The 25,252-nt window shown below is 37.1% G+C and overlaps 1 protein-coding gene across 2 annotated transcripts in view; it reads right to left on the reverse strand.

The window, feature by feature from the left end:
* Nucleotides 1-25,252, reverse strand: part of PTPN4 (protein tyrosine phosphatase non-receptor type 4) — a 108,900-nt gene that overhangs the window by 60,669 nt on the left and 22,979 nt on the right. For both annotated transcript variants that reach the window (XR_012056946.1, XM_002191148.7), the window contains exons 2-5: nt 9,521-9,675; nt 3,027-3,134; nt 185-227; nt 10-88 (exon numbers count right to left, since the gene is read on the reverse strand). Coding sequence is in view for 1 of the 2 variants with exons in the window: in XM_002191148.7 (XP_002191184.3) it covers nt 10-88; nt 185-227; nt 3,027-3,134; nt 9,521-9,675 (385 nt within the window). In the remaining variant the exon portion in view is untranslated. The remainder of the gene's footprint in view (nt 1-9; nt 89-184; nt 228-3,026; nt 3,135-9,520; nt 9,676-25,252) is intronic.

Raw genomic sequence — 25,252 nt, forward strand, 5'->3', positions numbered from 1 at the left:
CAGACCTACCTTGTATATTCTTCTTGGAGCTTGTTTGGGTCACTTACAAAAAACTTAACTCTGAAGTTCAGACTGTGAGGAGATCCTCCTATGGTCAAGAAAAGTTATTTCTAATTAATCAGGGCACCCTGGAAAAATAGCATAATAACAATAGATGAATTGACGAAATACATACATTACTCACTTTTTAATTGTTTCCTGATAGGTTTGTTTGGATCCAACCACCTCTGGAAAGAGACAAATTGTAACACCAACTTCAGAGAAACAAAGTACAAATCACAGCCTTATATATCAAGAAACTGGTGCTTTTGTATTACTTGTTATTTGGTCTTTTACCAAAATGCCTCACTGGCTTATTACTGATTCTGGAGACATCATCACTATCATCAACAACTGCTACTGCTCTTCTTTCCCCAAGATTAACCTATGTTGTCCAGATACCTATTTTACAGTAGTAATTCCACTTTGAGTTGCTTCCATGATTGTCACAGGAGCCTGAGAGAGGTCAGAACCCAACCAAGCTGTGTTTAACAACTGTCAGCTACGCTTTAAAAAGTAGCTGAAGAGCTACTGGTAGTGAAGAGCTGTAAGCAGGCTCATTTACCCAACTCAGAAGTTACTTTGTTTGACTACTTCCAGTACTTCTGACTCTGGATTTTGCGGGTCTGCCACACCCAGGGAGTGATCCCACCGGCTCAAACTGTCAGCCTGAGTGTCAGCACTGCTACGTCACTAACTGGATCTTGGAAGTCAGAGACTAGGCACTCAGGCTCCTGGATTTAGGACTACAGAATAATTTTACTGAACAGTTCCAAATATTGATTGTTTCTATAGGAGAACACGGCTGCCACATTGTTATAAAAATCAATGTGGCAAATTTCAGATAAAAGTACAGTTGCCTGGAAAGTTCTGCAAGTTGTTTAAACCACTGCCCATCAGCAACCCAGCAGTCCCTGTACACACCAACATAGTCCAGGTAACTCCTAAGTCTATCTTTGGTATAAATACTGCTCAATTCCTTGTTCTGCTTGCAAGGCAAGTCCTCAAGCCTCAGGAAATTGTTACCTGGGCAGAGCTCCTATGCAGTGACAGACACCTAACCCAGTACAGTGTGCGACTCCCTCACAATTTATCGCAGGGCTTTTTATTGTTTTCAGGTGAGGCAGGAGGAAGCAGACACACAGGTACCTGAGCTGACACACACTACGGATCTGAAGTTAGTCCTGTGTCATTTTATTCATGAGGAATAACAAATAATGATGACTAGATCCACATGCTGTATCCTTGTAGCAGTTAACTCAAGTGGAAGTAAAGAGAGAGTTTTATACAACCTCAAAAGTGCGAATATCTGAAAAAAAAGCCTCATACAGCATCAATTAACTTTTAAATGTAAAAGCTCAAAAAACACTCTAGCTAGGGATATATATGTACTTTTTATAAGAATCTTTCCAAACATGTTGACAGATACTTGATTCTTCCTTTGATATTAATATTATAAAAAAATCACAAGGGCTCTGCAATTCACGAGATCCATGTTTAAACACAATGCTAGAGGTGTCACACTCAATTAGCAGAATCTGCTTTTCCTCATCATCTTTATATGTTGCTGCATTAACTACATCTTAGTAAAATTCTGCTGTGTTATTTCACAAGTAATTAGAATATTTGTCAACCCAATATGATTTCCTTGTCCAAATGAACCAAGTGTAAAAGTAAATGTGTATCAAAACCTGAAATTATTCAAACCCATACATTCTTCAAGTTGGCATGACTAATATTGGTAATATTTCTTTTTAGCTCTGACACATTGTTTTCATGGCAACTAGATATGTGCTGAAGAGACAAAATGTTTAGGAAAAACAACAAAAAAATCTTTAAAGTATGTGCTTGCATCAAATACCTCTTAAGTCATTCTTTCAGACTAACCCTTAATCACATCCCTGTATTACAGTGTTGTGTTCAACTGATCCCAGACAGATAAACTAAAAGAAAGAGAGCTTAGAGGCCTACCCTTTGGAAGCCAGATAAATTTTTGAATGTCAAGTGAAATATCGAGCAATATTCAGTTAAATATGTCTTTTAAAAAGCTGAAAAATAATTCAGCCTTTTTTTCTGCCTGCTTATGTTTTTTAAGCCCGAAACAAAGGCTAGAATGAAAGTATTACAGAGGCAGTCCATCAATGTCTTAACAGAACTGTCAACAAGGGAGTGTGGCTGAATTTGATGTACAAGTTGGGAAGTAAGTTTTGACCCCATCATTGTGCTGCACATATAATAAGAATTAGGTAAAGAACTGTCTTATAAGGAATAATACTTAGTTAAACTGCACTTTGCAAAACAAGTATTGACCATTTGATACTTATAAAAGAAAATATCCAAGAATCACTCTTTAGGTAATCAAGATCCCAGCAGTACCACTGTAACTAGTGCAGTGAATGTTACATATGCATCTCTTGGTTTACACTCATGATTTACAAAGTTTCACTTGTGTAGAATTTCCTTTCAATTAAGCCAATGAACTGCTGTAAATGCGCATATCCAAGGGAGTCCCTTCTTTGTTAAGGTGATGAAATGACTGTCCTTGTCAGATACTGCACTATATGAAGCACATTTCAAAGATCACCAGATATCTGGGCTAGAAACAGAAAATCCATACATGACAATCTAAAACTCCCTCATTATTCTCTAAGTCCTAATGACAAAAATAACCACAAAACAAATCTAAAACAGATTTACTATTTTTGACTATGATAATGCAATCTAGTAAACAGATACAATAAAACAAGCAATTACTTCATAAGCACAGAACTCAATATTTTACTCCAAACTTGTGACCATTAACATGCAGTTTTCTTATAACTACAAGATGATAGAGACCCTCACAAATGACAGAGCTGGGGAAGATGGCACTATTTTGCAATGGTTTCTATTTACCTCTCTTCAAATAACACAAAGCACAATAATGAACATGATTATGAGTTTTAAAAGTGTACTTTTAAAACAGAGTTTTATAAGGGATAACTTACAGGGTTATCAGTAGATTCATCAGCCAACTGTAAACCAAAGTAATCTCTCTCTGTCAAATCGAGATGTTTGAAGACTACATCCAACAGAACTTGGCCCTGATCGTGTTTCTGCAGAGAAAAAATACAGACCTTTTCTTTAATCAATATCTATAACTGGACACACAGATTTCAGGCAGGTAGAGCACACATAAATTCTTTCAGATGTGCTCTAGCAGCACTTCTTAAAATATCACAAAGTGTATCCCAGCAGCACTATTTTTAAGTGAGTTTCATCTCTTTTTGAAACATATGTAAGGAAATCATTTTTCTTCTCTGTCATTTTCTGACAGTAAGAACTTCTCAGCTAGCTACATTATTATTTCTGAAAGCCTTTCATTAGCCAATATTGATATTTGAAAGGAGAACAGAAAAGGAAAAAAAAAAGTTCAGGAATTAATAAAGAACTCAGTGCAAACGAGAATCTTGTTTGGGTCACTGAACTGAAATGTACAGGTCTACACAAATTATCCTTCCTGATCTGAAAATCTATTCCTGACTTTAAATGAACCAGCATATTGAAAATGTTTCCGAAGTTTAATGGCAGAGACAACTGAAAGACCCAAATGTCTAACCAAGAAGTATAATTTACATACATTCTAAGATAGCACTTCACTCTAAATGAAGTTATTCAATGTAACTGAGTAACAGTAACATATCTTTTCAGAGTCAAGTGAACAAACTTGATTTCTACTACAGGGACAAATGTTACCCACAGAATGATATAAAAAGGATCTGTAGTTGTTAGTACCTAGCAATTTTTTTGCCTAACCTGGAAATACTGCCAACATAGTAATTGAAACTAAGTGTGTCATTATGACAGGACTCAAGAAATATATTTGGTGAAATCTGAAGGGAGTTTCCCAAAGAAGTTAAAAAGTTTCATAGGTCTTGAAATACAAAAGACAAGCAAAATTCTGCAAGAACTGTCAAACAAGAAGAAATATGAAAGAGATGATTGATATATTTTCCACCCAGATTTTCTACTTTTCTGTCACCAAGCAGAGAAGCTTCTAATAATTTTCTAGGTGCCAAGTATTATTGCAGCTACAGTGGATTTGATACATCTTGCTTTGTTTACTGTAGGCAGTAAGAATAATTTTAGAGTTTTAGAACAAAAAAACCCTGCTGTTCTGCTCCCAAAGCAGCCTGCTTTGCATAGAGATTATATAACAGTTTACCTTTACAGTTGTTAAAATGGAAGTATGTAGCTAAAAGATCAAGATAAGGTTGCAAGAATCCCATTAATATCCATACAAGTGAAAAATCTACAAATCTACCTTCAGACACCTGTTAACAACTAAAAGCATCCTATCAAAATGAACTTTTTTTTGTTCAGATGAAATTACACTGAATTCAACTGAAGTTTAATACACTGTCAGAAGCAGTTATTTGAGCCTAAAGACTCCAAGAAGCATGATAACTTATTTCATAATAATAAAAAAAGTAGAGAATATTTATCCACTAATTATGTTTGAAGTTAATCCCATGAGGACAATCATACCCATAACTCTGCATATATCTTTAAGTTGAAATTACATAAGGGATTTATTTCAGGTCCTATATAAATTTGACTAAATTGAAGTGACCTAAGAATTCCTGTATTTACTTTGCAAAGTACCTTATTTTTATTTTTTAAAAGGTACAGAGAAAATATCTTATGAAATGTAGGAGCAGCATTGTTAAGAGTCCACCACTGAAAACAAATTACTAACAACAAGCAAAGAAAAAAACAGATGTTAACACAATAAATGTACAACAGCATAAATGCATAAGGCATTTTTATATACAATCCAAATATAGTCACTTAAATTTTTACTAAATTAGGAGTTTCTGTTATATTTTGAAATAAACCAATAATCATTACAGTTTTTAGAGCAAATAAAGCTGATTTTAAAATTACATAGCAACACTAATTGCCTCTTGGCATTTTTCCCACGTAGATTTAAATAAGAACACAAACTAAGAACTTATAACAGTAAGTACCAGAAAATGGGAGATGTCTGGAACCTAAGTTTAGCCTTGCAATTACCACAGCTGACACATTACTTCCTCTAACAGCATGTAGATACCATCTCTGTAGCTTTTTTCCAATCTAATCCTGCCAATCTATTCTGTTTCTTAAAAACCTGAACAAATGTTTCCTAATGAAAAAGCTTAGAACTGGCTGATCAGTTTGAATTAAGAAACACAGAACATCATTCCACAACCACAAGGAAGGTATTTTTCCTGCAATTGAGCAGCAAATTTGGTAAGAGAAGACAGGTTTCAACATGAAGCTTTGTTTGGATCACAATGTTTTACTTCGTGCAAAATAAAGATAAGCATCTAGCAAAACCAGACCTTAGCTTAACCCATCTCTGATATTTATATAATGATGTTGCAGCTTGCCAAAGTAGGTGAAGGTCACAATTCTGCTTGTTGAAAAAGATCCAAAACACTTGTAATACTATCATAACATTGAATAGCTGCTCAAAATTATAAAAAAGTATGATAGCAAGTTTAAATATCTGATTTTTTTTTTATAAAAAAGCAAACCAAATAACTGTAGATGAGCAAAATAAGAAACTTGCTTTATTGCTACAGATTCAAGTTAAACATTATTTCCTCATAAAACAAGAAATAATGAAAACACATATGAAATAAGGGTACTGTCTAAGACAAAACCACAGGAGTTAGACACAAAAATGTCCATTTTTTTTCTGAATTGAAGAATTAGAGGGTTATATGCACTTATTAGTCTTTGCTGAAGGCAGAGTATCTCACAGATTTTGGCCTCTTAGGACAAATTTGACATCATTGACTAGACATCAATACATGAACTGCATTTAATGAACTATTTATCATCTACCACCACTAGATAATTATAGATTCACTTTTAACTGCAAAATTATTGTCACTTGTCCACAAACACCATGTGTGAAAATTTAGGCAGGTTTACACATTACACAGGTCTGATGCCTGCTTACCTCCCACCCTCTTCTCAGTCCCCCATTGCTGACACTCTGGTTCTGCTGCTGCCGCCAACAAAACTGCAAACACCACGAGACATTGCTGCCATATCAGCCCAAAAACATTTTGACTTCTGATGCCAGAGGAAGGGGATGACAGGTTCTGGGATCTCCTGGAGCGGGTCACAGCTCTGCTGCTCACACATTTGTGGGATGCTGTGCTGGCTCCTTCACCACTGGCAAGACAGAAACCTCCCCCTAACAGCTCACCACAATGCCTGGGTTGCTGCTCCAGGAGGTGCATTCCCCAACACTGCACAACTGTCTCCCTTCCTTCTACAACTGATGCTATTCTTTTTTTTTTTTTTTTTTTGGGGGGGGGTCAAAGAAAAAAGGGCAAGTATCAAAGTAAAGCTGAAGATTAGATTACTAAAAACTTCTAAAATTACAGGGCAGTGGTATGGGTTTTTTTGCTTGCCTTGTTATTTTCTTATTTGGTTTGAGTTATTTTACAGGTTTTTAAATTTTGCTTCCATTAGAGTGTAAAGCCATTAAGTTTGTAGTTCTGGGATAGTAAAGGCTCCAAACTGAAACATTTGTCCGTGATCATTAGCCTTGCTCACAGAACAACCTACCCCATCTACCCTGACTTTCAGGGACTTTAAGTAAACCAGCCTGCACGGAAAAGATGTAATTTTAGGTATTTAAACAAGTAATTAAAACAAATTAAAGTAATTTGATCTCAAAGAAACGGTTTTATGGTAATGCAAATCATCCTGATCATGTTGTTAACTCACATCAGCCTTCTTTCTTCCAGCTACATGTTCTACTGAAGTCTGCTTTTTAGGATTGAAGGAGGATTTCTTCATTTGGTAAGCAGAGTGTTTTAGAGTAAGAGTTTGTACTTCTCAAACACATGCACAGGTTAATTCCAACTGATTTGTCTGCCTGGAACCAACGCAGCCTTTCTCTGGCTACAGTCCACGGGGATTATCTGGTTTGATTTGTTACGCTCTCTACAAGGTAAGGCTTAGCACAAAGGTGCCTTTTGTTCAGATCAATGGAAAGGGCTCGCTGGATCGTGAACTTAGAACATCAATAAATTATCAAGAGACATTGTGATCAGCACTTTGCTGTTGGAGAAGAAATAGCATTTAAGTACATTTTTATTAGCACACTACTGCTTCCTCCAGATGATTTTTACCATTAGCATACAGAATATCTATAGCAATCACCAGGAGGAAAAAAAAAGGTGCTAATTTATTTGATGTTATCTTTGTTCTTTCTATTTTGAAAACAAGTCCATAAATATTTATGGCTAAGTATAGTGTCAACCACAATAAAGTAAACCAAAGCTATAATACCTGAGAACCTGTATAGCGTGTAGGTTACATTTGCTACAAATGAATACTTTATTACTCCCTATTTGTGAAAAAACAGATTGAGGCTGACATAAGATCAAGATGTTCAGCACCAATTAACTTTTTATTCCCTAGACTCAGTTTTAATAGACAAACTTTCAGGCTGATCTGTATAAGCAGTAAAGCATGATCTATGCAACTAAAATATTTAGTACATTAGGAAGGTGGTAAGAACATATTATATACTTTTTTCTTGGGAGAGACAGAACAGACATTTGAGGATTTATAGCTGGTGATTCTGCTTTTCTGAGAGGCACTAGTATCCTCTAAAAATGTACAGCTTTTGAACACCTAGATTAGAAAGAAACACATCTCCCATACTTATAGCCCAACAATTATTCCTTATTTTTCCCAATTTTTACATTCTTCATAAGAAAAACCCACCAGACAGATACTTTAATGGAGAATTCATGCACCTGAAAGCAAAGATGACAACATTTACAATTTCTTATACACTTCTAATGCTTTATATCAAACTACATTTTGCACATATTACTTTTTGGCAGGCAGTATAAGACTGGGAAATTGTTAGCAAGGATAAGAAGAGATACTGAAAAGGGGAAAGGATATAGCAAAAATTATCCCAGAAGGGAAAAGAGGCTTGTTGTTACTAAATTAACGTCTTTAAAAATCCATCCCACATTCAAAATTCCCACATTTTACTACTCAGAAGTCCAGAAAATGTAAGTATTTTTTGAATGAGCTACAAAAGTTACTCAAGAGAATATCCTAAACCATCTTGACTCACATATCTAAAACAAATAAACATCAGATCTGCCTCTGAACCTTAAGCCTCTGGATGTTGGATCCTTGCAATTTTTGCCAGATAAAAGATTTAATTTCTGATCAGCAGCTTCAGGCTCTAACCACTGATTACAGAACAGAAAAATGCAACACCTCTCAGAAATCTTCCCTGAACCATTCTAATGTATCAATATCCTTGCTGAACACAGGGTGTCAGAATTCAATACAATTACTGAGCATTAGAACTTCTTCAAATGGTCTGAATTGATTTGTCCACATAGATTTGACAATTGCTTCACTTTCTCCCTCACTTCCCATCTGAAGTCCCACAGCCTTATTTGATACTCCTACACTCCATTTGATGTAGTTCAATTTCCTTCTGAAAAATTTTAATTATTACACCACCTGTTAACTTTCACCATCACATTATTCAACTGTTCTCTATATAAGTCATCAATTCTACAGCTTTTGAAGTAAAAGCAGAGTTCTACTACCACAGGAAAATCTACAGTTTCTTTCCTGTTGAGTTGTGGTTCTTCTCACACACAGATGACTTTGAATGCTTTAATGTTTTCTTGTGAGGTCCTTTCCTATTTTTCTTCCCCCCCCCCACCCCCCCCAGGAAGCTGAAAGAAAGGGTTACACTTGTGTAATATATACACAACATCATGAAGATTTTTATTAGAAAATAGGATAAATAACCTATTTTAAATTCCGGGTTCATGTGTAAAAGTTATTGCTTCTTTCCATTAACAGTTCTCAGTATTCAACACCCAGTTTTCCATTTTCCTTCCTGTCATTCTCATTAGTATAGTAGGAGGTGGTGAGCTTAAGTGAGAGAAATCACAGAACAAGAATATTATGTGAGGACAGCAAAGAGCAGGGAGATACTCTAAGATGGCAGCTGTGACCAAGTATAACCATACAGGTTATAGTCAGCTACACAGCTATGGGAAGACTCCACTTTACTCGTGCTCAAAACACAAAAACCAGAATGCAGCAGAACAAAAGCTTCATTCAACTCAATGGCAAAACTGTCCTCCATTTCCACTGGACAACTTTAATCCATTAAGAGCATTACTAGAAATAAATTATGCTTTGTACATTGGATTTTGTAATGAAGATGTGTTAGTATGACACAGGATGCCAGAATGACTAAGTTCCCAGTAACACTGTGCACGTGTACAAGCATGCCTGCCTGAACAAAACTTCACCTTTTATTCTCTACTTAATACTGTTTCAAAGTCAAATTCCTGCCATACAAATGCAGAAAAGGAAAGCAAGCTCGGGATATTGATCTGCAATAAGCTAGATATTGATTTGCAATAAGACCATTACTTACATTAACTCTGAAAGCTTGTACAGTGTTATCCAGGAGAAGAACGTTGCAGACCACCTCCGTATGCTGCCTGTCTCGTGCCAGCTCAGATGCTCGGACATTGTAGGTTCTGCCAGCAGGCAATCGGAAACGTGCGGTCATTACTGTCCACACAGGGTCTGCAGGCAAAACCAACAGAAAATTTAAAAAGAGCCAAAAAACTCAAATGCAAGAATGTCTTGTTTCAAAGAAAGTTGAAAACACAGAAGTCCATTATTTAAAAACTCCATTACTGATAGAAGAAAAACGAATACTAAATTCACGATAGCCAATAACAAAGCAATGTCTTACATGTTACAACACAATCTTATACCAAAATACTCAGTCCTTTACTTTCTCCCCATTGTCCACACCCTCCCTATTTTAAGGTTGTTTTGTGGGTTTGCTGTTTTTCTGTTGGGCTTTTTTGGTTTGTTTTTAAAGATTCACGGCAACATTTTCAATTCAAAAAGCTCTGTAATTGCTGGGCATCATGGCTACTAGCTTCCTGATATTAGATGCAATTAAGTAACTAATTTCAGCACAAAACAGCAAAAATGCTTACATAAAAAGCTTTATGGAGAAAAAGAAAACACAAACACACAAGACGTTGAGGCATTATTCTGCAAGGCGTGTGCATTCTCTGTAAAATCATAAAACACGAGAATTCACAGTGGTAACAAAAACATTAGCATTGTTTCTTTTCCCCTTTTTTTAAATTAAAACATGAATAGTTTAATGTTTGTCAAACTACTGAATCTTCTGTCTATATAATTTTGATTGGATTTACACATTTAGTTTTTGGGAGCACAAATTCTCATCCTCTCAGCAAGTAACCATGACCATCACAAGTGTACGCTGTGTGCTGAGAGCTGATAAATAAAATGCAAGAATTGACTTTCACTTTTCAAATGCAAGATTCTGGTGATGATCATCCAGCCCCAGCCCAGCAAAAGCTATCAGGCCACCTGAAGCTATCAGCTCATCCAATGATACCAGCTACTTTCTTAAGGGCCTCACAGGATCAGGCCCTGTGATTCACTTAATTACACACTCAACAAACTATTTCTACATCCTTTGACAAGGGCGTAAGCAAACAGAAAATTTCATAACTTAAGTAGAGAATATATTAAGACATAAAATTAAAATACGCTAAGAGTAGCAAAAGAACACAGGTATATTCAAAACCAAATATAAAATGATTGATTTTCCTTATCTTGCATAAGATTATGAAGCCTTCAAACACATCTACATATTAGCTTCACATTTGTGGAGGGGGATAGGAGCATATGATGATAAAAAAAGGAGAATTTAGCAGAGGACAGCAAACATTCCAGCAGTGATTAGAGAGCTTGCACGGATCATTAAAGGTATCTATGCTCCAATATACTTAAATGAAGAGGGAGGGGTAAGAAATGAAAGATCAATCCCTCCTAAATAGTTAGTAACTTAAATACATAGGCTCTCATGACAAAGTGGAAGACCAAGAACCAAGCTGTGACTTTGTGGTTCAATCATCTTTCCACTGTCTGCAGACAACTTCCTGAGCAACTGCCCTAAAAATCCCTGATGTGATCCCTGATCACATCTTCAGCCCTTTAAATATGACCACACACCTGAGACATAAAAAAATCTGCTTGATGATCATCCATCCTTGCAAAATGCTTGTTTTGACTTACTCAGCATTTTCAGATTAACAAGTACTTTGCTTCCTCACCACACAGCTTTTTTATTTTGGCTGCTCAGTCACTGGCTTCAGAACTGAAATGCTATATTCATGTAGAACCACAGCAAGTTTATTTTTGTTTTGCTAAACCAACATGGCAAACTGAATGATACAGGCACCATATAAAGCCATCAGCTGCTAAATTTATGACTATGTCTTAATGATAAATGTATGAAAAATTGTGTCACAAACACTAAAACTCTCAAGTAAACCCTAAAAACAAAGTCCATCTGACAACTCTTCATGGAGAGGCTGCTTCTTCTATATCTTCTCCAGATCTCAAAAATAAAAAGTAGGAGAAAACCTTTAAACACCAAAGAAGAATTGAACCTCCATACTAGTGATCTGAGCCAACCACATAGCATTTCACAAACTGTGTTTTGCCACACAGACATAACCTACAAGCCTTACTAGTCATGGCATAAAGGTTGGCATTATCAGTGCAGCTACACAACTGATAATTACAGACAAAATTTTAGGATGGCATTTGCTGTTGAGCTGAAACTAAGAAGGTTTCAGGAAAGCACACAATTTGATTAAAATGAGTTTCTCTATACCACAGAATCCTCCCCTTGGCAGATGTAATACACAAGGATTTGAAAAAGTAACAAATGAAACAGGAAACATTGAGTGTAATCTTCAGAGTGCTTTTCCACAAATACAAACAGTAGTGCACAAAGGACTGTTCAGCTTTCAAATAAGTACTGCAGTCCTCACAAATCGATTTGGTAGTGAGCTAGGAGAGTCTAACTCAACAATACACAGTTTTGCAGCAAAAGGGAAAAAAAAAAGACTTGTTAAAAGCTAGAAACCATGTTTTAAGAGAAGAAAAAGGTAAATCTCACATTTTCTCCTGTTCTTTCCTCTATTTTTGTCTTTTTTGTTGATCAAAACAAGACCAGCAATACTTTTCCTTCCTCATCACTGCCTTAAACTAGACAGAAAACTAGGTTTCAGACACAGCAACAAATCCGTAAGAGTGAGCAAAGAGAAAATCATCCCTTAGTGACCCTCAAAATCCTTTATCACCATGAAACCATTCACTCAGTCCCTTCAACAGACCCAACCTGCAGATCTATCAAGGCTCTTGCTGTAATATAGATCATCTTTGCTCCAACCAAACAAAAAATGTTGCACAGTTACAGACAATGACTGGCTTTTTCTCAATGTACATAAATGAAATTATCAAATTCAAGAAAGAGATGCTGTATGATGAGTTTGCTATGGAAACAGGAACAGTTATATTGGGCCAGAACAACAGTTCATGTAACTTGCAGACTGGAAGAGCAATGCCTTCTCCACTCTCTTTAAGAAATAGGACACACACACTTCTCATGCTGCTCTACAGACTGGAGTTTAGCATCTTCCCAGTGTGAAGCTCATAGTCCCACCTAGCTAGACAGCAGTCATTCATGAATGTTTTCTTCATGGCCTTAAGAAACTATGTTTTGTACTTTCAGATTCTGCAACGAAACGTTATATTCTATGTTCTATATAAAATACTCAGAAGCTGGAACCATCATCTTATAGCAGACAAGTTTCTTGCATGAAACTAAGAGGTTTTTGCAACTACAGGACACAGTTTTACAAGTATAATGACTCAAATCCTGAAATGCATCTACAAAATGGAAATAAAACGCCATGAAAGTAATAGAGAGGAAGGAGACAAAAGATTGTCTTCTGCAAGCCACTCTTTCTCTATATGTCAACAAAAAAACTATGGAAGAATGTAGGGAATATGTTAAAACACCTGCACCAACACATACACTTTCAAAAATACTCCTCCTTCAAAGACCTGCCAGGGTTATTACACGGAACTGCTTTGTGGCCAATCATGTGCACACAATCCATTTTTAAACCTCTATCAGCACATGTACACTTAACAAAAAGGACGTAGTTGTTAAGCACAGATAGACCCTGCAATTACTGGTTTTACTGACACACTTGTTTTACAACATAATTGGCCCCAGACTGTACCAATATCATCTTTGCAACTTCTTTCTTTCAGAAATACATACACCAAGAACACAGATAGTATTATGTCTCCCAAACACATATTGGCCTTCTTGCTATATATTTTGAAAACTTACTAATAGTGAGATGGCTAGCTCTTGCTTTTAAGGTTACAAATTACAGCTGATTTCCTAACAAATATTGATATATAAAATGAGAAAATCTGACAGAAATTCACTGCACACTTCAGCAATAAAAATATTATAGCTAATGTTAGTATGGAACAGAGGACTGCTGTAAGCTCCAAAGTAAAATCTGCATCCCCAAAAGTAATAGGAGTAAAAACAAAAGCTGAGACTTAAACAAAAAATCCGTTTGAGAATAACTACCTTAAACAGCAGGTTAACTTAAGCAAGGTACTACTGTGTGTGCATATCCATATTGTGGGCAGTGCCACGGCCACTTAATGCTAAAATATTTTTATTCATGCAAGTGGATTATTTAAATTGGACTTAATCTTTGCATTTGATGAAGGTTTTCTGCCTATAATTTTTCAGCGTCTTCTGGTAAGCATTTAATACTTATGTGAATTCACAATCTAGAAAACATGCTGCTACAGCAACTGGAGAAGGACAGAACTTGTGCAAAGCAACTCCACTTACCTCTCAGGTCTGTGGAGGGAGTAAGTTGCACATTTCCTGCCTGAGCTCAGGTTTCAAGTGGTGAAGCAATTCCAGGGAGTGTTCCCTATCAAAGGGCAGAACATTCCTGCAATACTGGCTTGGTTAGGGCACTAAAGAGCATACAGCAGCTTCACAAGTTAATTTTCGGCATCCTTTATTCTTTTATGTAAATGTATACAGTATAACAACAATTTGCTTGGACTTACAATAGACTAACTGATTTTAAGCAGCTTAATAAATAAACAGTTGGTTAAGCAGGTAATTAACTAAAATTTAATTTATCCAAGAGCGCAGCCAATTTGCTGACTTGATGCGAACTTTCTTTAAAAGAACTCTTGATGTAATGTACAGAAAAACAACCACCTTAACACATCACTGTAAGCACATGTGCATGCAAAGACATGAGAAATTTCATTTTTCATGGCTCATCTAAAGCAGCTAAAGAAGCTCACGCATTGCCAGATTTCCATTTGTTTAGAAGCTTGTATTTTAGCAACCCAGAAGGCATGGATTTGCACTGTGGCCCACATGCTCATTTGGGTCCAACACAGTACATAAATTTCCTACAAGAAGTAGGAAAGTAGGTCAGACTCATAGAATACCCACGTCCTTATAACATGATGCAGCTTGAATATGTTAAGTAAAATGCAGACCCCATCGTTACTAAAATTATCCAGACAACTTAACTATATATATATATAACCAAAAAAAAAAAAAAAACCCCACCCTTTTAAAAGTACAAAGACAATTATGAAGGTTTACACAGAATAATACAACATATTGCAATTCAGACAAACACTGAGATACAACTAGAACCCACCTTCATAGAGGTTTATTGAAAACACATTAGTGACACTACACTAAATGTTTCAATCCAAACTAGTTTGAAAATGCTAAACATCAGCTGGTCATGCACTTTTCTGAGGGAATTCCACATTAAGTCCAAAGAAAATGTACTTGTCTTGTTTTTTTGTCTTTCAAAATTTTGATTTGAAAGCTTTCAGCAGCTCCAATGCAGCACATAGCTTCAGCACATTGCTTATAAATGAAAGCAGAGCAGAAATGCATTTTCATTTAAGTGAATCAACTTATGCACTACATTCCTGGAATTGTTCCAACAAGAATTGGACTTGGATCCCGGTGGGTCCCAGTTCAGGACAGTCTAAGATTCTGTGATTCCTTTCTGCTTTATGCTGACCAAATAATGGAAAGTATCTAGCATTCATTAAAGTTGATATGTAAACACTGATTTATTTCACTTTGCAGTCACCAGGTGCAAGGCTTCCAGCAAGACCTCTAGCCAGGCAACAGCATCATTTACAGGCTCTATCAAACCCTTTTGGTTTATTTCTAAGCTTATTTAATATCAGCTATATATAAATTGACCACATTCATTCTACTTAAGATAATATACTCCTGAAAAGTTATCATATGGCCACTAATTAAACTTTTCCTAAAACTTCACTGAAAAAGAGGGCTATCACATCTTTACTGTTGACCAGCTGGGACAATTACTCTGACCATACAATATAACTACATTCCCAGAGAGTGGTGGGAAGAGCCCTGGATACAAGGAGATACTGGCTTTGGAAGCTAGGAAGCTGAAGTTCCCAAAACCTCCACAACTTCTCTCCACTGGTGGGTAACCAGACTGTGCCCTTTAGCCTGGTACCTGCATGGGGCTGGCAGCTCCCAGACTCCAAACTCTCCTGCTCCTTGGTCAGGGATTCCTTCCTTACAGCCTGGGACTGAGCAGTCCCCACGCTTGCAAAAACAGTACACAAGTTGAGCTGATCTGCAGCTGCTTCTATACATTCCTCCAAGATCTCTACTATCTGCAGACACTGAGCTGCTTGAGCAAATCCCTCATGGATGCCAGTAGTATAGAACAGTAAAGGAAAATCCTACTTCACTTCTGAAAGTCACCAAGAAAAACATGAGGACGCTCTCCTCAAAACATCCATTATCTCATGTGTATTTCAATCCATAAGCTACTCTTACATCCTCCTTTTCCACATTCTTGATCATAAGAAAAGCCAAATCTAACATAAAAAGCACGACTGGGCCAAAAGTTCAACAGCTAAGAGAAAAGAAGTTGAATTTAGCCTCTCTCCCCCACCATCAGCTTCTCCCATACATGAACCAGTAGCAGAGAACTAATTTAATACTCTAGCCACTTACTCAGATAAATTCCCAAGATTGTTAATGCATCTCATGAACATGAGGGTTTCATGGGTTTGGCTGTGGATTTCAGTGCAGTCTTGATGCCTAAATTAATAAGCATTATTAATTTAGGCATCATTCTACTCGGGGATTTTTTTCAAGCTAAGACCTCCTTGGATAATGGTTTTTATCTACTTCTCTGAAAAAGCATTTCAAATTTGAACAACTGCCATGTGATATCAAGCAAGATTTTCACTGTTATAATCACATAATTACTGACAAAGGTTAAAGATGAAACACCTTGTTCGGTCACTCCCAGATTTTCATACTTTCTAACATAAAAATAATAATTAATGAGTGTTCAGTTACTCTACATAGGATCTGATAGAGACAGCTGGAGGCTGTACACCAGAACACAGCAAACTAGTGAGATAGTACTGTAGCACACTACTGTTTTCTCTGAAAAATAAACTATTTGGACAATTTGACAATTCCCTCCCTTGCTCCTCCCTGCCCCCTAGAAAAAGGGCACAGCTAACAGAGAAGCCTATTATAAATGACACTTCTATCTAATTAAATGTCAATACTCATTATGCTTGAGCTGCATGCACCACACTCACAAAAAAGCCTCTCAAATTCAGCTGATCCCTTTCTCTGTTTTGAGCCAGAAGTAGAACAGTACAGAAAGACTGGTATCTGCTTTGCTTCACTCCTGTATGCAGCGTTTCAGAACACACATAACAGCAAGATAAAATTCATTAGTTTGAGATTACAACACCTACTGGAAGTTTAGGAGCAATGCCAATAAATGAAAGACTTCTTAGAAACCACACCATCAACACTGACAATTATTTTGAACCTAAACCCTTTATGTCCTCCCTTTCTGTGCTCATTCATGTTTCACGTGCAGACAATAACCTCTCCATCTTCACTATCCAGGACTACAGATGAGATAACAGCCTGAGAAGATATTAAAATTTCTTTGGCAAGGAAAAAAGAAGTGGAAAAAAAGGCAAATAGATGTATAAACTCCAAACAGCTCAATATGGTTCCTTTTAAACCCATTTTTAAGCTTCAAATTTAGACTTGGTGAACACCTGTCTGAACACATTACAGCTTCGGATTGTCAGAGAAGCTGAAGAAACTCAACCAATAGACTAAAAGTCTGCAACCAAGAAAGAGCTAGAACTAAAACAGTCAGACCCTTTCCTCCCACCCCATCCTACTTCATCAGGGCCCCCATCTCCCTTTTCACTGCATCAGTCCTACAGGCCAGAGAGTGAGCAAATGCAAAGACAACAGAAAGCCTCCTTCCAGCTATTCCTGCCAGCTCATGGCTCAGCACTCACTGCCCTGATGATAACAATACTGCAGAAGAGACAAGACCTTTCCATCAGTTTCACATCATGCAAGAAAAACATCCAGCGTGCACATGCCTTTAGGCAAAGCTTCACAGTGAGCACCTATGGTTATTCACAACCAACACAAACCCATCTGTCCTGCAGGTGACACACTGAAGCCACAATCAGAGTGAAAACATAATATGAATTTGTACAGCTCTTTTGTTTCTGACCTGGAGACTTTGCATTTCTAGGTGCTATTTAGGGGTTAGGGAGGTTTTAGGGAACAAGTCACACATACATGTGAACAAGATGTGTGAAGAACCTTGCATGAGATTTCAGAGATTACTTTGAGCAAAACCATAGAAAATGTCTCTATAATATGCAATACACCCCTACACACCTTAAGGACCAGAAAACAGAGCACACCTATCCCCATATTAAGCACTGGACTATAGTTGATCTTCAGGAATCACCTGATCACAGTGCGAGTGCTTTACAAGGTAGGGAAGCCATACCTTGGTGTGAAGAAAAAAATTCACAAAGAGAGAAGGCAGCTGAAGCTAGAAATGTCTTATGTAACAATACTGGTACCATGTAAGGCCTGTTATATGAAAACACAAGTTGATGGCAAGCACTAGCTAGAGCAGTGCCAGCTTGAGAGGCAGCAAGGCCACAGAGAGGGAAGAGGCCCCAGGGGCACAGCTGTGGCCACTTCAGGCAGGCAGGCAGCAAACATGCACAGGCACCGTGGCAGCAGCAGTAGCCCACACTCCTGCAACAAGCCACTGAGGATGGAAATGGCAAAGCTAGCTGGGAAAAAGATTAGATCTAGCTTTATTTTTAAAAAAGCTAACCAATCCCTGTGGAAGGGCAGATAGCTGAAGCAGTCAGTAAACGATATGTCTGCCAGGAAAAACAAGAACAGGAAGAGGAGCACTGTTTAAATATCACTAAATGGTGTTTTAAACTATCCTCCTATATTTAAAAAAATATTATAATTTAAACAAATATGCAAATGCATTTATAAGACATAAAACCTCCTTGTTTCCTAGTATACAGCTGCCAGCTCATGATATTTTGAGGTGTTTATCATGTGTAAAGATTACCAGGAATAAATAGAAAAGTTTTCCAAGTGAGTTCTCCATTATTTTAAACTTGATTCTATCCATAACCTCCCTTGTTCAAAAAGATCATTAAAAATGGTAATTCATGACCTTCACACAGATGATTACTACATCTATCTCTTCCCATTCCTGGAGATGGATCTCTTATTCTTGCTTTTATGACTCAAAGCTATAATAAGATGTAGTAAATGAAGACTATAACGAAATGCTACTAAAATATCTTGATAGAGACTTCTCAAAATAAATCCCCAGTACTTTTAAAAATTTATTCTAAACTAGGTTAAATAGATTTAAATATATCTTTCGTTAAAGGGAAATCTGGCTCTGATACAACTCTAAGATCAGGAAACCTATCAAAAGAAAAAAGGGCTGAGATCAGAGCAAGTTCAGACAAAGTACAGAAGCACTGGGTGATAACAACTTAGTACTTAATATCTTGCTTAAGGGGGGAGAGGGTGGTGGGGGGGGGGGGGGAGAGGAGAATATACACCCACCACCTCAAAATCCAAATTTCTTCCTACAGTTTTCCTCAAAGATTTCAAAGAGTAATTAAATTTGATTCCCCTTTCTTCATCTATGAAAGACTTTACAGTTCTCCACAGACCTAGTAGAAGAAAAAAGCTCCTCAATATATAAAAGGAATTTTTAAAATTTTTGAGCTTTTAATGACAATGCACAACTGCCTGTAGCTAGAATAATCAAGTACAGTCCTTTCATGACACTAATTATTAACTGCTCTAAACTTGAGCAACAGCCCAACTACACATGCTGAGTCAAGGAAATATAGCAAGTTAAAATCAGGTTCAGATTTCAGTTTTTACATCAACAAATAAGAGGGGGTTTTTAAACACAATTTAAGAAATCAAAAAGAGAAAATAACAACTGATGGTCCTCAACAGCTGTACACAATTAAGCACATAAAACAGGTAAAACACCAAATGATGCAAAGTTACACATTCTAATTTGGTGTGAATGTAAATGAACACAAGTCTCACATCCTGTACGTTATACAAGCCTCAATCACAATTATCTGAAAACAACACTGACAGAAAGTATATGATGGAGACAATCTGTGGGCTTGCCATTAGCCACTTGAGCACCCATGGATCAATACTGCTGCACGCTGAAGGACCCCCCAGTCCAGAGCAGCCAGTGGAACCGGCAGCTGGAGTTCCAGCTGTGGCACCTGTGTTGTGAAGCCTTTGAAATTAAAAGCAGGCTGAACTGAAAACAAACCGGCAAAATTCATGAAAAGCTTTTATTCTACTCATAGTCAACATCAAGTTGAATTTTGGCTGGCACTAAAGCTGAGGTATTAGACAGGGGGAGGAAAAGTTGTCTGTGTATATTTTGTTCAGAGTTGCTAAACCTAAGCCAAATTATCTTCATAGATTTAAACACAGCAGATGCTAATTCTATGGCTTAGTGTAACCAATTGGACATGTTCCATCAAAATTAGTTTTTAATCAGAAACACCATCTCCATAAAATAGAAATTTTCATGTGCAAAATTTCAGTTTTGCCAAAACCCACCGATTTTCCACGGGAAACACTGAAATAATGCCTATCTGGCTACCTGCCTGAAAAACGCTTGTCAACTCCGCTTCTTCCTCCAGCAGAAAACAAACCAAGGGATGTCTTCTGGCACTGCTGCCCAGAAAAGGGACCTCACTCCATCCGTGGCCCTGCCTTGCACTCCGGGCACTCGGCCTCTCCACAGTACTGTGGCCGTGGGCTGTGAAAAGCAGCAGGTCACGTTTTGGTTGCCATGGGCACTCGAGAGACCCCAAAGCACATCAGGGAACTGGAACAAGGAGCTCCCCACATGAGGCAAGATCAGTTTTGCTGCTGCACCTGCCCAGTTGCAAAAGAACCATCCTATTTTACATAATCCCAAATTTTAAGGCCTCCTTTTATTTATTTATTTACTATATTTCACAACTTCACCTCAGCTTAAGTTTTCTTCTGACTTCTGCATCCTCTCAAAGACTTTCTTAATAGGAAATAATTTCCAATTTCAAGCCAGTTCAAGATTAGAAATTCAAAATTATCTGAGTGAATCTGACAATGAAAATATCATGTATGTTCAAGCAATCAACTCTTATAATCATTCACATGAAACAGAATTTTAAACAGGAAATATAAAATTTTTGTGGGTTTAGTTTCTTTAGCAAAGTATCGTAAAGATGTCTATATTCCACAGATTTGAAAATTGTACAAACCCACTTTGTAAACAATTGTATCTGTACTTCTTACAAAGTGAAACTCTGAGCCAAATCAAAAGTTTTCCAAAATTGTGGCATACTGACCCCAGCAGTCATACCCTGTCAGGGGTTATGACATGCTTACACATTAAGGGCAGACTGCAGGCCCCCTGCACTCATCTTCATGCATTCAGAGTTTTGAAAATTGTTAAACTACAATCAAATTTGGACATAAGTAAGAAGATAAATGATCTTCATGCATATATCTAAGAGTATGTAAAAATACTTTTCCTTCTGGGATGTATTTCCTTCTCTTGAAAATAAATTGACAAATTTACAGAAGTATCTGTAAAAAAAAAACAAACTGGGAAGAAAACATAATGCAAGCGGAAAGACAAGATCCGAAATTATATAAAAGTTTGTAATTCTTACCAGGGTTCATCACACCAAACTTCAAAAATCCCTTAAAGTTCGGGGTTTTTTTCTTTTTGTTTCTGAGTATGACTTTTTTCTTCCTTTTAGCTTTTGTTCTTTATAGCATTGCACAGTAATACTTGACAGTTTCCACAAAATTAACTTAACAAAAATAGCAGACACTATTAATGGTGTGAAAAGCAACACAACATTGTCACAGCTAACTATGAATATACCGTGGGGCGAGGCAGGGAGCAGAAATCCCTACATTCCTAAATCCAAAAAGTAAAGGCACAAAGTTGAAGCTATACAATTGGAAAAGGTGGAAGAGCAAAAAACACAGAGTTTATAATGCACTACAGCTCCAGAATGAAGACATCATGATACCCAAGTGAAACTAAAACTCACTGACAAACTGTATTTCTGTATTATACATCTTATCTGTTCAACCTCAAACCTTTTATTAGAAGTTAGATTTCTTTTACTAGCATATTAGCAAATCACTTTCCAGGTATAAAGTATAAATTTTCTATAAAGAAAAAGCCATCTAGTGTATTTGTATTTAATCAAATACCAACTGAGAAAAATTACCTGACCATTTTGCTTGGAGCTGGGAACTTCTACAATCAGCTTCCATTCACAACCAGCAAGAAACTTTCAATTTGGTTCGTCTGAGATTAATTGAAGTGAATTATTCTATTATTTACTGAGTTTATTTTTAGAAGGAAAACAACTTCTACCATCTCCTCTAATGCACAGAGGAGGACACAGAGGCTTTAATGCTTGTTTATCATATTGGCTCAGTTCAGTATCAAGTTTCACATCCGCTGAAAAAACAGGCACATAACCATGGTACAAACCAATTATTCAACTAAAAATAAAGCAATAAAAGAAACATCACAACTCCAGTGGAATAAAATATTACCAAGAAGGGCAAATGAACCCATATATGCAGAGTTTGTGTGTGCTGAAGTTAAAGAGCAAAAAGCTATTAAAAGGAGAAAGTACTACAAAATTATAAAAGGCTATTTATAGGCTTCCTGTCATGCCACTATTTAATCACACTGCTATTTACGCTTTCTCTCATGCATTTACCACCTCTAAGCAAGAATTAAACCTTGAAGGCACTTTAACCACCTGCATGTCACAGGGCCTTGAATTGTATTCATTTCTCTGCTGCTCCCAAGAACTTAACTTTCATCTGGCCAAACTGATTCCCTGCTAGGACACAAACACACACCTCCAGCCATAAACCAATGTGGGAAGGGCCCACTGGCACTGATGATTCCATGACAGTAATCAGATTACCTCCTATTTTTCCTTGTAAAACAACCAGAGGTCTGGAAGGACCCTGTAAAAATATGTTTTCTGTCACTAAAACTGCAGTATGGTTCAAATCCTCATCTTGAGACATTTCACTGTGCTGCAGCTGAGAGCACATAGTTATTTCTCAGCCAAGAAGCTGGGGGCAAATTCAGGTTTTGATTTTTTCCCCTAGCACAACTCTAAATGCCACTTTAACTGTAACCACAGCCCAGTACAGAAGTCCATGCCACCAATTTGGAGATTTTCTCCAAACTGTAGCATGAAAGACTGGACTAATTTTTTTTTCTTCTCAATAAAGCCTAATCCTAATAAAACCATGCTGTCAGGGATGATTGCATATATAGTCACTAAACTCTGAGTAAGCGTAAAACAAAAGAACTTTTATACTATATTGCCTATAACTGACATCTATTTCTTCATAGTAAAATAATCCAAGCACAACAGTTGCTCTCAGAAGTAGTCTTAATCCAGTGATTAATTTAGCTTTCTATGCCAGAGAATCATAGTACTTGCACAGAAAATAACTGTTAAAAAATAAACTTTACTGTTCAACTGTATACAGGAGAGATTGCCATGTTCTAGTCTTCAACCATCTTTTCCCACTACAATAAAGCTAAGAACATAGCACTCTTTTTCTCTTTGAAATCACAGGACTAAAGCTGTAGACTTGATTTAGAAGCCTTGTACACAAACTAATTCACCTTCCAGCACACAGCAGCTTTACAAAACTCTTAGCAAAAAAATCCATTTGGATCGTCTCATGCACTATATTGCAGGTAAGAGAGATTATTGTATGAGAACAGAAGCGGTTATAGCCCCCAGGCTGTTAGAAATCAGAAGTTTGTAGGGCTGCCCCATTTTGCCAGCAGTGAGTTCTCTGCTGCCCCAGGCAAGTGCTCAGCCCAGCCGTACCCTGGCTGAGCCAGGGGCTGTGCAAAGCAGCAGGTTTGAATGACAGATTTTAACCAATTCCCTCAGTGCTCTCAGTTCTCCTTTCACTCTACTAAAAAAGTAGGTAATAATGTGTGATTGTGTTGGATGTCTATTTCAAATTTGTAACAAACACTGGAAGCATGTGGTAGCCTATGAAAACCTGACAGCAGAGACCCAAAGCAAGGCTTGGTGAGCTTGTCTGCAGCAAAGCGGGCACACTAGGAATACTAGAAAGGAATTTCATAGTCAAAATAAAAAGGTAATGTAAATCTGCCAGACAAAACAAACATCTCACAATTTCCAAAAGCACACCAGGAATACACACTTCAAGTAGCTGATCTACTGTTGGCAATGACAGCACAACAGTGTGTCACAGTGTAAAACTCACCCTGTATAACCCATATTTGTTATTTTTATACAAGGGGCAACATCCTGACTCCAAAGCTACTTGAGAAGCATCTCAGTTACACAATTCAATGTACTTTGATGATAGTAGACCTTCTATATTTGGTAATTCATACAAGGTTTATATAGACATGCTGATGTTAAACCACTATGAAAGACAGCAGTAACTCCTTGGTCAGAACTACACACAGAAACTGTGCTGCAGTCCTTAAATCTAGGACACAACTGCATCCTCAGGTGCAATTATGGCTCAAGCCAAATACAGTAGTGGACTTACATCAGCAGACAAGTGTCTGCCCAGCATTTTAGTTCTCAAGGATCTCTATAACCCATACTTGTAGTGTGACCTGCTTTGTGGAAATACAAATCTCTGACAAATGAACTCTGAAATTCCTCCAAGCCTGTAGAGCCAAAAAACTTCAAAACTCTTTACAGAAATTATAATTGTAAGTGTCGCTACAGAGAAAAAGATTTGCAGAATGCACCCATGTTTCCCAGCTTCTTATCCTTTTGGTAAAGGTGAGAATAAAGATTTTTAGCTGTTGTCTATAAAAGTAGTGGAAGAGAAGCTGCCAGCAAGTACAATCACCATTTCCTTAAATACCTTTCCTTTAAATCCACCATTAAACACTTTTTTCTTTTCTGCTCAACTGCCAAGCAGTCAACATTCTGGGACAGATTCATTTCTCTTTTCTAAAAGGGAACAGAAGCTACTGTGGGAGAGAAAGGAAAAAAAGCCTCCACCTCTCAAAGTACAGAACACAAATGACTATGTGTCCAGTAGTGCCCTCTGAATAACGCCAGTGCAGAGGCTGTTGATGGTCAAAGGAAGGAACATCTTGAATTCAACCTGGGTTTAGCCTGAACCAACCCCAAATTACAAGCAATCCTTAGAAGAAATGCCACCTCTAGATCAGGTGTAATTATTCACTGCTAGTGCTACCTTGAAAAAATGAGAAATCTTACCTGCAAGAACAATTCAGTAAGCAAACCTCAAAAATAATGAATGAAGCAAGTTCTGACAAAAGCCTGGCTTAGTTTTACAAAAGCTGTAAAAGAGCTTTCTCAAGACATTTATGTTTTATATAAAGGAAAGTGCAGTTCTAAAATTTCCCACTACAATTCTTGCTTACATTCAGAGTTCGATAAGTCACAATAAAAAGCTCAAAAGTATCAACACAGACTTGCATAGAAATGAAAACAAGTTACAATAATGACTATTTGAGTTATTTTTATGAATACCATTAGGGTCAAGACCCAGCTCATTAAGCTAATAATATAAAAAGTACAATTTTTTCCAAGGTACTTTCTTGTTTTATAACACATGGTGTTCCTTGGTAGAATTATTCTTCCATAAATATTTGACATAAAAAGCAAGATTTTTTTTGTCTAAGCAAGTATGTTGTGATTCCTGACAGAAATAACAGATAACAATGGAGAGTGG

The sequence above is a fragment of the Taeniopygia guttata genome, chromosome 7 (assembly GCF_048771995.1).
Source record: "Taeniopygia guttata chromosome 7, bTaeGut7.mat, whole genome shotgun sequence".
In the NCBI taxonomy this organism is placed as follows: domain Eukaryota; kingdom Metazoa; phylum Chordata; class Aves; order Passeriformes; family Estrildidae; genus Taeniopygia; species Taeniopygia guttata.